The sequence below is a fragment of the Podarcis tiliguerta genome (genome assembly GCF_965153285.1).
Source record: "Podarcis tiliguerta genome assembly, chromosome: 8".
In the NCBI taxonomy this organism is placed as follows: domain Eukaryota; kingdom Metazoa; phylum Chordata; class Lepidosauria; order Squamata; family Lacertidae; genus Podarcis; species Podarcis tiliguerta.
This window is the reverse complement of record NC_139541.1, coordinates 48,293,136-48,306,848: the sequence shown is the minus strand read 5'-3', so window position 1 is coordinate 48,306,848 and position 13,713 is coordinate 48,293,136. Positions and strand designations below refer to the sequence as shown.

Here is a 13,713-nt window from a genome sequence, read left to right as displayed (position 1 = left end):
AACTGTACTAATCTTAAATTAACTGCCACATAATGCAATGTGCTTGGGAAACTCAGTATAACTGTTCTCCAATATTTTATTTTTAAACATTTACACTGGCTGGAAGAAGTTATAGACTTGTTCTGTAACAACAAAATAAGAATGGTTCTACATGTCTTGATCATTCTATGCTTAAAAAAGAGAAGTGTTTTACTAATCATGGCACTGGGGTCAATTAGACCACAGTGGTTAAGAACCTAAACTGTCCACCAGTTCTCCCCATGCAAATGTTGCCCTGCAATAATGTTGCCTTGTATTTACTGAATACATTTATATATTGTACTTCCAACCAGGTTCCCTGGGTGGTTTGTGTAAACACAATTCAGAATAAAAACACTACAACAAGGCAATAAGCCCAGCCCAAAAAACCAAGTTAAAACCAGCAAGAAACACAGAAACAATTGAAACAATAATAATATGCAGCATTGTGTCATCTGCATAACCACAGACTGGCCAAGGCTTTCATATGCGTGCCAATCAAGCTGGATAGAATGGTCTCGGCAAATTTTCCCAGATCAATCTTCCTCAACATCAACTTAGGGACCATCTACATCAGCTCAGGCAGGGAAACCAATGGGAAGCATGGTGGCTGATACACCAGCAGAATTGCTAATCAATCCCTAGACCCCAGTACAAGCCTGGCACATGACTGAACAGGATGACTTATGGAATTCCTATAGAGATCTCACAAGCCTATACTTATGCTTGCACTGAGTACCCAAAAAGGAACAGCCCAGATAGACTAACTCCTCCCAGCTCACCAAGTCTCAGTACTGCACACCAAGTCAGCCTCCTCATCCACAATTAATCACAAATGGATGAGGAAAAAATTGTTATTGACTAACCTGGAATTTAGCACTTGTACCTGAAGGCCAGTAAGCTAGTAAGGTTACCATCAACCATCTGGGTGGAGTTGAGCTCTTGACATGATGGCGCTGAAGCAAAATGAAGATGGTAAAAAGAAGCACCTCCAGGAAGAACACAGGACTACAAATTCCGTTTTGGTCTTGTAATGTTTCTGCCTTATTTACTACTTTTGTATCCTGCAGTGTTTGCTTCCATATTAGTGTTTCAAAACAGCCAAAATAAGCAGCTATACACTACTGTGTATCTTTGAACAATTGAATAATATTCTCTCCCACAGACACTTTGAACTTACTGAATTCCAGGTTGTGTTGATGCACAACAAATGCCCAAAATATTTCTAGTGAACTTCAGGAACTTCACAGAAAGAGCATTGACTACTGTACTTAATAAGCACTACCTCAGCAAATGAAAGGAAAACTACTCCACCATTTAAGTCCAAGACTGCTTTCACTTGAACACGTGCTCTTTCAGGAATATGTTGTCTGAACTGAGATTCTACCTTTTTTAAGGCAAAACTAAAAGTACCAGATTCCTGCCTGTTCTTTGCTTAGGGTCTTTCTTGTGAAGAATACTTATGCCCACATTCACAATATGGCAACACTTTCCATGTACACTTTCAATATTTTGCTTGAAAAAAGTTTTATTTCAAGAGAATACTAAAAATCTATTTTGTTTACACAGTTGTTGCCATCTGCAGGGCTAGCTCTGAAAACCCCCAAAATACAGATATATAGATTAGGGATGTGTGATAAATCGCCATATCATTGAATACTAGTATTGAAATAACATTGTGCTAAGTGTTTCACCAAGGCAATATACAGGTGAACAAAAGGTGGACACTAACAGCTTCCCAGGGGGTAGCTCATCTGAACAATACTTTACTTTGCAGATTATTTGCTGGAATGGTATATCCAGCTTTGTTTGCTCTCTCCCTCCTAACCGATAAGAAAAGCCCTCACACAAACCAGCAAACACTTTCAGCTTCACCAGTATCTTTCCACTTAAAGGGTAAAGGGATCCCTAACCATTAGGTCCAGTCGCGGACAACTCTGGGGTTGCGGCGCTCATCTTGCTTTACTGGCCAAGGTTGTCCGCAGACAGCTTCTGGGTCATGTGGCCAGCGTGACTAAGCCGCTTCTGGCAAAACCAGAGCAGCGCACGGAAACACCGTTTACCTTCCCACCGGAGCAGTACCTATTTATCTACTTGCACTTTGACATGCTTTCAAAATGCTAGGTTGGCAGGAGCAGGGACCAAGCAACGGGAGCTCACCCAGTCACAGGGATTCAAACCGCCGACCTTCTGATCGGCAAGCCCTAGGCTCTGTGGTTTAACCCACTGCGCCACCCAAGTCTTTCCACTTAGAACTCAGCTAGTTATGTAGAACCTGCTAACAATCCAGGAGGAACCCCCCCCCCAGCTAGACAGTCAAGATGCAGCAGCAAACAAAGAACTAAACAAAGAACTAGAAAGCACTTCTTTCTTCTCTCACAACCCCAACCAGTGAAAAAAGAGAAGGAAGTGTGTTTTTAAATTTTCTGGTGGTGTTTACGTTGTTGGTTCCCCCTAAATAACTTTCCTCCATGTCAAAAAGGAAGGGTTTTTTAATTTAAAGAAGACTATATTTTGCTTGCTTGCCCTCCCTCCCTTGGATATAAAGGAAGAGCTTGGTGAGATGAGGGCTTGGGGGGGGGCTCTTCTGTGGGGGGGGGGGCGAATGGAGGGGAGATTTAGCTGGCTGCCTTATGATGAAATGGGAGGTTGGGTACTATGTGAGAATGATGGGGAGGGTGTTTTTCAGTAAACAGTGCAAGCAAATTTGTGTCTACTCACAAGCAAGCCCTACTGAATTCAACGAGGCTTGCTCCCAGGAAGGTAGAAGTTAGTTTAGTTGAACTCAGTGGGGCTTAGGCATGCAGAGATTCCACTTAGACCTCTGAGTGGGGAAGCAGATGCAACTTGGCTAGCAAATCACTTAAACTATTCTTAAGTTGGTTGAAAATATATTAAGCATATTATATGGAAGTTTATTTAATATTTTTATTAAATCTACTACTTTCTTAAATTTTAAGGCCCTCCACCACCGCAGGGAGCCTCGTCAAGGCCCTCTGCTGCTGTGCGGAAACACGACACACCCTCTGCCACTGCAGCGAGGTATGGCAGGACCCTCTGCCGCCATGGGGAGGCCCAGCAAGGCCCTCCACCACCACAGATATGTACTGTGATATATAGCGATATCATATTTGGCTGGTGATATATCATGATGTTGAAAACCAGCTATCACCCAGTACAAATATAGATAAAATAAATAAATAAATAAATAATAAAGGTTGTGCCAGAGTGGATGTTCCAACTGTATTGTGCTTTACAGTATTGTGTAGAGACTATTTTATTGTACATCTCCTTGGAGAGGAAGCTGAGGAGTTAAAAAACCAGAATAACTATCATCAATATTGTCTCAAGATTCTTTTTCCTGGCATTAAGGCTTCTGAGAGACATTTGACCATAATTCAGTGGTAGCGCACATACTTTATACAGAGAAGGTCCCAGTTATTTCCGGTTAAAAGAACCAGGTAACAAGTAAAGAACAAGACCTTTTCCTGAGACCCTAAAGAGCCATTGCCAGTCAGAGTAGACAGCCCTAGGACAGACAAATAAACTGGTCTGGTGTAAGGCAGCAACCTATGTCCCCACAATAGTACTGTTCAATGCCGTCTTCCTTAACTACGAATCCACCCATGCAGAAGAGTTTTGCATGATTTCGCCCTTTACAAGTCTTCCAGAAAGAAAATGTGTATGTCTACTTGGAATGACAGCTGCATTGTTGTCCTTCTGTAAAATCCAAAATCCTCATACAGGTTAGGCAGTGATAAATCATCCCATAAATATTAAGTTTAATTAGATTACTGACACCAATGCCAGCCTGTTGAATATGCAACCATATGTCCTTTACACAAAGATAGTAAATTAAACTGGTGGTTGAAGGGAGAGGAGATGAGCTAGAAGTGTAATATTACAAAAGGGAGCACAGTATATTTAAAATAAATTTATATTTACTACCAGCATCTGCTCCAGTTAAATCTAAACACACTCATGTGCAACACAATCATACACTTTCATTTTGTAAACATAATCATATACTCTTCACCCAAGGGATCAAACAGAATGTTGTAAATAATGAAAAAGTTACAGCACACTGTCACTACTGACCTCTAAAAACCCTCCGCTAGTAACTGTATACTGTAACACACAACCCATTGCTTTATGGAGGAAACTCTGCCAAGTTGTTTGTGTGTTTCTGTATCGTTTCCATAGCAAAGGTCAGTGGATGCTAAGTTAAACTGAAGCTGAAAGGCTGAAGAGAGAAGGTCACCAAAGGATAAGCTACAATAGTTTCCCCCTGAAAAAACTGCTTTTATGTAAAGCGAGATGAATTTATGAAAATCAGTATGTATGCATTTTTAATATTTGAAAATATCTAGAACACAATGCTTTCAACCAAAGATGCATGCAGATTTTTATTACAAAGTTAAACTTTGTTTCTGTTGTGTATGTTGTGATATGTGTGCATGCGTTGTTGTTTAAACTTAAGAAAAGCAATAAAAATAAAATTTAAAAACAAGGTTAAGCTTTTGACCATATTGTTTGAATTAGTAACTGACATTTTGGAATGAAATAATGTTACCATATTAAACAGCATTCGAATTGTTTTGGTTAGACCTTTAAATTTCCAGATCTGAAGTTACCATCTTATATAGGTCCTTGCAGAAAATAACCCACACAATCCAGATTGGGGGGCTACAAGCACAGAACTGGTGCAGAACAAGTACTTGTAAAAAATTTCAAAAATATAAAATGAGCATGCATATAGCAGAGAAAACTGAACAGGCAAACTTTAAAGTCATTTTAGTCAAAGTTCGTTTTTTGTATCTTCTAGTTTTGACTCCCCACCTCCTTTAGCAGATTGGCAGTTTATTCTGTATTTAACCGCCAACATACAGAACAGCCTCAAAGGTGCTGGGGGTAAGCATCTTGAGAACATACAATGGAAGGGCTGGAAAAGGCAAGCTAATATTAAACATTATGCTCCAACGTTAAACAACATTTTCATCAACATCACCTTATCAATTCTCTTGCAAACTCTCCAGCTACCAGGCCAGAGATTTCATAATTAAGTGCTAACTTCTAAACACATATAGTTGTACCAGCTTCAGGAAAATCCCAACTGCATGCACAGAGGGAAAATAAAACAGAGTGGCACAAGATCAGTTTGTGCTTAATGGAGGAACTGCAAGACATTTTAATGTTCTCTTCATGGGGCAAGCAGCAACTGGTAGGGGATTTAAAAATGGAAAGATGACACATGGTTAGGGTTAATCTTCCCTTTCTCCACTGCACAACCCTGATTCAAACCTACTACCAATGCAGTAGTAATAGAGTGAAATAGAGGATTTTGAAATGCAACCGATATGCTCACAGATCTCTCACTTTTATAACTAGTTTGGACCTAAAAACTTATAATAAATGATGGAGCCCTTGGAGACCTCTATTTAAAAAAAGAAAATACAAGAAAGAACAGCCATCAGAAACAGAGGCACAACAGACTAACATGACAGTCAAGTTGTGATGAATGAGTGGAGAAAGTTCCTTTAGTAATTATGCTCAGAAATGTTCTAAATTCAATTCAAGGCTAAACTAAATTTCATCTCATTTTCAATGCATTTGTATCCCACGAATCTTCCAAGAAACTCTAGGTTATCTTCATTTATCCTCACCACCAGTCCATGAGCTTTAATAGCTGAAACAGGAACTTGTCCAAGGCCACCCAGTGAGAATCCTGACTGGTATTTCTTATTACTTTCCAATACCTTATAATTCATACCCCAATACTGCCCCCATCAAATAATGTAAGCTTTGTGGAAAGGCTCTCATATGAACTCCAAGCTCAGCACACTTTATTTTGCTTAATTATAGAAGTGGTCCTAGTAATGTTCCTTTCACACAAGCCAACTTATTTCAAAATAAAAGTTGTAAACAACCAATTTTAATACTTACTGCTAAGATGTTATTCTATAAAAGGCTATGCATGGTGCTTAGGTTTCTAGCAATCTCACATTGCAACACTTAACTGGTTCTAATAACCATTATAAAACAAGAAAAATCCTTGTAAACTATCAGCTTATCCAAAGTTAGTTCAATAATCCCAGCTCCACATAAACTACACTTTTGGCAAGCTGCTTCAAGACTTTGTTTACAGAGGCTGTTTTTTGAAGACTGCATCTCTCTCAATCAAAAACTGTAGAAGCAACTCAGAAAGTCAACTGCACTACTGAAATAGAAGAGATTATCACTCAAATTGGACACATTAATGCACACTTGAAAGTGGACAAACAGTAGAATAGTGCTATGGGTAAATCTCTTAGAACAGCAGCATTTTTATTTACTTTAAGGTAACTATATCTATAGGCTGTCCAGTTATAAAAGTTTTCTGAATAACTTAAGTTCGCACAAAGGCAAGGGGAGAATGGAAGGACTGGTGTGCCCAGCACCAACTGCTGAGAAAGAAAGCACGACAGCACAATTAACTAAAACTGTACAGACTGAAGACCACTCAACTTCTTCCCTCTTCACAAGATGAGACTGAACAATGACTGTACAGATCAGCAACTGAGTTTTAGTTGTGATAAGGAATAGTAGTGTATCTCCTGCATGGGGAGCTGCCATCCCTTTACATTAGCTCCTATAAAGGTAAAGGTAAAGGTACCCCTGCCCGTACGGGCCAGTCTTGACAGACTCTAGGGTTGTGCGCCCATCTCACTCAAAGAGGCCGGGGGCCAGCGCTGTCCGAAGACACTTCCGGGTCACGTGGCCAGCGTGACAACGCTGCTCTGGCAAGCCAGAGCCGCACACGGAAACGCCGTTTACCTTCCCGCTAGTAAGCGGTCCCTATTTATCTACTTGCACCTGAGAGTGCTTTCGAACTGCTAGGTTGGCAGACGCTGGGACCGAACAACGGGAGCGCACCCCGCCGCGGGGATTCGAACCGCCAACCTTTCGATCGGCAAGCCCTAGGTGCTGAGGCTTTAACCCACAGCGCCACCCGCGTCCCTTCTATTAGCTCCTATAGATTACATACATTTCAGTATCAGTTACTGAATCTATGTGCATGAGCACATATATGTATATAAACTTCATGAATAACACAAATGGGGGTGAAATGCCGCATACATCCTAACTTACTTTCAAAGCAGTTCAATACCTACTAATTAGTGCTAAAGTCTTACATACATATGGCAAATCTAAAAAAGAAGAGATATTTGAAACAAGCAGAGGAAGAATAATAATATATAATACAACTAGACTCTTTACCTGGGGAGTGTTTGCCCTCTTGATTAAAAAGAAGTAGTTTTACTTGGATAAACAGCTGCTTTTTAAAAAAGAGCTGTATTCTAATACTGTTAAAATTTGAACTTGATCTGTGGGTTCTGTTTCATTTTCAATATTTCTATCCAGTGCTTCTTCATATAGATGGTATTACGTTTATCTCAAAGCCCACTTGTGTTATACAGACAACTCTCAGCTTACGCTGGAGTTATGTAGCACATAAAGCCAAAATTGCATATAATCAAAACACAATGGGTACAATGGCAGGTAGGATTGCCAAAGTTATTTCCCCAGACACCCACTCCCTTTATGCCTCATTCATTCATGCTAAGCACATAAAGTTGAATGTTGAAAAGTTGAATGTGTGTAAATTGCGAGTAATCTGTACGGTATATAAAAAGGACATGTTGAGCAGGTGTTAGTCATTGCTCCTACCAAAATTCCCGAACACAGTCAAGTCACGCTTGCTTTCTGGACTGGAGTGTGGATCCTATTGCTAGGAAACTGCTCATAGGACAGGATGCCTTATTAGTTTCAATAGGAATTCTGCTGGATCAGGCCAAAGACTCACCTATCCACCATTCTGTTCTCAGTGGTCAACCAGATGCCCATGGGAAGCCCACAAGAAGGAACTAAGTGGAACAACACTCTCCTCAATGGCATATTCTGTGGAACTTGATATCCTGCATGCCCCTGCTCTACAGACAGTTTCTAACAAAAAGTACCACCCTCTACTACATTTTCCATCTCATTCTTTAGGACAAACAACTATTATCACATCTATTAAAACTAGCTTTTTCTAATTGTGCACATTTCTAGACTAAAAACACAATCCACAAAGTAAGCAAGCTAAAGTCCCAACTAACAGAGCATAAACATAATGTAGGGTTTCACTTATTATCAAACATAACTTGGAATTTTCTGAAAACTAATTTCTTGGCAATCTGGTTTTCTTTTCTATCTTGAGACAGGATCTTTAAGGCAAAAAACCCCAACAACAACCCCTGAATATGAGAACTATACATGAAACCTCAGTAATGTTGCTCTTCAACACACTTCTCTCCATTATTGGCACAGAAGCTATTACCAGAACAGAGAAAATGCACCTCATCCCTTGAAAGTAATAGTCATTTGCCACAGATAATCAGGGATGAACAAAATTTAAAGCTTTTCCAATACTTGTACAAAGGACTGTCAGCCTTATTTTTGTAGCTCTGAGATGGAGGGACTGAAGCCCTCCAGGCTAACTGAACTACAACTCTTGGCATTCTTGATCATCTTGGCTAGGGCTGATGGAGTCCAACAATATATGGAGGGACAAAGGTTCTCAAGTCCGGCTGTACGTAGATAATTTCATTGGGCTACCTCAGAGGGATAGAAGAGAAATAGTGTCCCAATCAGCTCTGCAGAGAAGCCACCTTCATCAGACTCATCCCTCCATCAATTGTCACCTGAAACCAGCCATTCCACCAGTGCCATGCCTTTAGATTGCAAGGCTGAGAGCAGGAACTGATCTTTGCAAGCTGCCATGTGACTCTTTTTAGGTTGGAGAGCAAGATAAAAATGCTTCAAAATTTATCATTCAACACACACCTCTATTACAATCTTCATTAACATTCAAAGTTAACAGTAGTTCACAGATAAAACATTATATTAGCATATTTTACCTTCACTACAGGATGGCCACCAGTTGATGCTTTTACTGCTCCTCTACTGCCTTCTGTTTCATAATGTGCTCTATGATGAGTTTTTGGTTGCACTTCTATTTTCAATTCACACTGTCCATATTGAGTAGGCAAAGGCCAGTCTAGGGGAGGCAACGAAGATGTGCTAAAAATAAGAAGTGAACAGATTTCATTATTTAATACATTTATACCCTGCACTTTCAACTCCTAAACAGTGCCAAGGGCAGCAAGCACTACAAATACAGTAATAAAAGCGAGCATACAAAAATCAAACAGAATAAAAATCTATTGAATACAGTAAAATATTTCATGCAATGGTGGACCTTGTCCACCATTGGACAAGGGTAATGTGGTCAGTTATAAGGCAATTGCCACCATGAAAAGGACATAGTATGAATGAGGAGAGACTACCATGTGCAAAAGTGACATTTGTTGCATTTTCATAAACCTTCACTGCATGCAGAAGTCCTCACCCAATCTCCTCTGCAAAATTTAACTCAAAAAACCAACCCTTAACAGGAGCCCTATATCCTTTGGTCAGATGTGAGAGCCATCTGGCTGTGACACCTTTCACTGCACTGATTACCAGTTGATCTGGCTGGCTAGGTGGGTGTCCCCTTCCTCCCTCACCATTCCACGTATGGTGAGCCCAAAGCCCAAAGCTGTGTGCTTGGTAAAAGAGAACAACCATCCCATCCAAAATATATATTTTAGTCCAGCATATCATAGCCAGCACTTCCTCTCATATTAACCACTTCATCCACTAATAATTATGAGAGAGGCCTACTTGGGACAGATTTCACTTCTTAAGTTGATCAGAAGAGTGGAACAGTTTGAGCCCAACTATGTGATCATTCAAAGAAAATATCCTGATATTTAAAAATAAAACAAGTATTTTTAAAAATGTTACTACCCCAACACCAATAATAGGTTTTTCCAGGGAATGTGAATGAAGCAACCCAAGTTTGTACTATTTGTGTACAAGTTTAATTTTCGTTTTCACTCAGTTTTGTTGTTTTCCTTTTTTTCCTTTTTTGTTCTTATGCGTTATTGAAGTTTAGGTTCTTATTTAAATACATTAAAAGTTCTATTTAAAAAACCCCTGATCATTCAGTCTAAGGAATGCATATGTGGGCTTTCTATTGTTACTGGTCTTTCAAGATGTTCAAACAATTTTTAAATGTTATTAGCAGCCATAGAGGGATTCTTACTTATCTTTATTGTAGCATTATAAATAAAAGATTGGCTAACAAAACAAAACAGAAGTCTAAGCAGGGTCAAACAAACATAGCAGGATCAAATTTTAAAAGTTATGTACTTTAAACTGTTTTAAATACCATGTGACCATCATGAGCAGTTAAACCTGCATTCAGAACCATAATTCTTATTAATCTTAATCTGAAATTCACTCATCAATGAAGTATAATACTACAAAGCCAATAACTATGGTGTTTGAGCCTCACTCCCCATGGTAAACTTTTGCATTATTCCAAAATATTCATTAGCCAGGCTGTAAAACTCACATTTCTGAAGTCATGGAAAGACTGCTGCTTGTAATACAGTGATTGCATAAGCTTTCCTATGGAGCGTAAGCAGACACCTGCAAACCCTAGCCTACTGAATATGGCCATGACTGCCTCTTTCCCAATAGACAGATTTATTTGATAGATGTCATCTTACCATCCACCTTTTTCCATGTTTCAGAAGATGAAAAACCAAGGAGGAAAGCATGCATTTATTGTAAACTTAGGTGAATTTGTTCACCCAAGCTGCAAGGGCATATATGAATAAATAATACAAATATATTATTATCAAAATTGATAGAAATCATGAGAGTTCTTATTAGAATGATCACCACTTGTTGGCAACTGCTCTGTCAATAGCAGACAATAATAGCAGCTGTATTATAATTAAATGCATACACTTTATTCATCATTATTTCTCCTCTAACATTAGAGGAAAGAGAATGAAACACTGAGAATTCCTACAAAAATACCAGAAGAAATGTCAGCATTGCTCAAAATAAGAACTAAACTTTAAATAAGTAGAGGGGACCAAGGTAAAAAGCGTACCTGCTAGCAATGTATTTTTGAGTAAACAAACTATCAGAGAAAAGATGCAGATTTTTAAAATGTTCATTAGGGAGAACATTACCCAAAAACCTTTTTTGCTTATTAGTATTTCTCATATCCCACCATCAAGAGAAGCCTTCAGTGAGTGGTCAATGTACTATTAAGAATGCTACACTAAAGTGATCTCATTTTATGAAAAACAAAAAAATATACACTACCACCTCAAAGTTACCCAGCTGACCGGTCCAAGACACCTATCCAATTTCACAGGAGGACAGAAAAAATATTTGCAACTAAAACTAGTCCAAGTATAACATATAAAAAATGGAAACCACTTAGTAAATCCAGCATCTGAACATAGAATCTCATTTGCCTACTTAAAACACTAATGACATACACTGTAGTTCAACTTGACTATGACAGGTTTAATTGAATTCTTTATGGTTATTACTTAAATATTTGTTTGTCTGATAGCACAGCAGTTACCAGTGCCCAGCATCTATGGCAGAACTGGGTAAGGAATACCAAGCAAGAGAAGCATTGCAAAGCTAATGCAGAAAGTGTGTACTGCTTTAACATGCAAGTGGGCAAAGAGCAGAGTGATCAGCCACAAAACTCTTTCTATTTTACAGCTCTAACCTTGAGAAACAGGCTTCCTGTTCCAAGGGGCAATATTGTTAAACCTAAGTTCTTTTGTCAAACTGCATGTCAGGCTACTTGCTGCTCTTAGGCAAATAGCATCAATTGCCCCAAACCCATTTACACAAAGTATAGCAAATGTTGGGATGTGTGGTGGCACTGTGGTCTAAACCACTGAGCCTAGGGCTTGCCGATCGGAAGATCGGCAGTTTGAATCCCTGTGACGGGGTGAGCTCCCGTTGCTCGGTCCCAACTTCTGCCAACCTAGCAGTTCCAAAGCACGTCAAAGTGCAAGTAGATAAATAGGTACCGCTCCGGTGAGAAGGTAAACGGCGTTTCCGTGCGCTGCTCTGGTTTCGCCAGAAGTGGCTTATTCATGCTGGCCACATAACCGGGAAAACTGTCTGCAGACAAACGTTGGCTCCCTCAGCCAGTAAAGCAAGATGAGCGCCGCAACCCCAGAGTTGTCCGCGACTGGACTTAACTGTCAGGGATCCTTTACCTTTATATAGCAAATGTTGCCTTAGCCTACACTGTTCATTTCAAGGTTTTTTTCTCTCTCTCTTGCCTCTGACCTTGCACTACACAATTTTGAAGAATCAAGTACAGTGGTACCTCGGGTTACAGACACTTCAGGTTACAGACTCCACTAACCCAGAAATAGTACCTCGGGTTAAGAACTTTGCTTCAGGATGAGAACAGAAATCACACAGCAGCGGCGCGGCGGCAGCAGGAGGCCCCATTAGCTAAAGTAGTACCTCAGGTTAAGAACCGTTTCAGGTTAAAAACGGACCTCCAGAACGAATTAGGTTCTTAACCCAAGGTACCACTGTATGTGTAGGTTATCTTCCATTATTACATTGGTAACTGAACATGGAGCTTTATTTAGGGAAGTTTGGATGCTCCAACAGCCAGTAAGTTTGTCTTTCTGGCTCCAGTTTCTAGGAAAATGCAAAGCAATTGTGGTTTCAGGATCCAACGCCAATGCTTCATGGCACCAAAGTTTATTTAAACTGGTGTCAGAATGTTTGCCACTGCTAAAAGACTGAAAATCGGAACACCACGGGGCAAACACACGCACCTGTGTTAACTTCTTAAACATAACTGCATTTTTAAAGATCCATTAGATGGTGCGTAAACATTAAACTGTTTATTCTTCTAACACCTAATAGCTTCAAAGGTACCTGCTGAATTTATGGGGACACTTATTCCCAGGTCAACAAATATATTTGAAGGCTTTGTTTATATAGCTTAGTTTCTAATGTTACTGAGCAATACATAGTTAAGATATGCTTTGTTTCTGTTTAGGCAGTCACCAATAGCTATGGCTGATAACCCATGACTGATAACCCTAAAAGGATTAAAGTATTGTTGAATTGCTAATTCAAAATCAGAGTAAATCTAAAAAAGCCTTCTGATTTCAGACATCTGGCTAGTAAACAAATGTTAAGTAATAATACCCAATTTTTTCCATTGCACTGATAAAAGAAGGGAAATGGGTAGGAATTTAAAGCACTCTCATTTTTCTATCAGGGAGATCTAAAGGAGAAGAGTGGGCTCAACATACCCAACATAAACTCTGTGGGCTGTATCCAACTAAATTCTACTTGGAATAAACCGACTGAAATTAATGTACCCAAGTTAGCCTTGTCCATCAATTTCAATGGACCAGATGAAATTATCTGAAAAAAGCAACCAACCAAGGAAAAATGTGGTAATGCAAATGACTACTTTTAAACATTGATATGGGCACTGCAGAGTGCCTGTAATGGATGTGAGAGTAAGAGAGAATAATATTTTGATTGAAGGCAGTTGCTGTAATTCTATGTGACTAACATTCCCATTTAAATCCATATCATCTAGTAGGAGGGAGCAAACATTAAAAATTGTGCAAAAATGGTATATGATGCGTATGAGACTGTTTCAAAAGAAGATCTCTAATTCAATAATATGATGGAGAGGATACTGGGAACCAGGGTCATTCCAGCATACATGCTGGACTTATGAAAAAGTGTTGCAGTTTTGGA

General features: G+C 39.4%; 1 protein-coding gene across 1 annotated transcript in view; it reads right to left on the bottom strand.

The window, feature by feature from the left end:
- Positions 1-13,713, bottom strand: part of NFATC3 (nuclear factor of activated T cells 3) — a 50,682-nt gene that overhangs the window by 20,458 nt on the left and 16,511 nt on the right. The window contains exon 3 of the mRNA XM_083452612.1: positions 8,958-9,120. Coding sequence (XP_083308738.1) covers positions 8,958-9,120 — 163 coding nt within the window. The remainder of the gene's footprint in view (positions 1-8,957; positions 9,121-13,713) is intronic.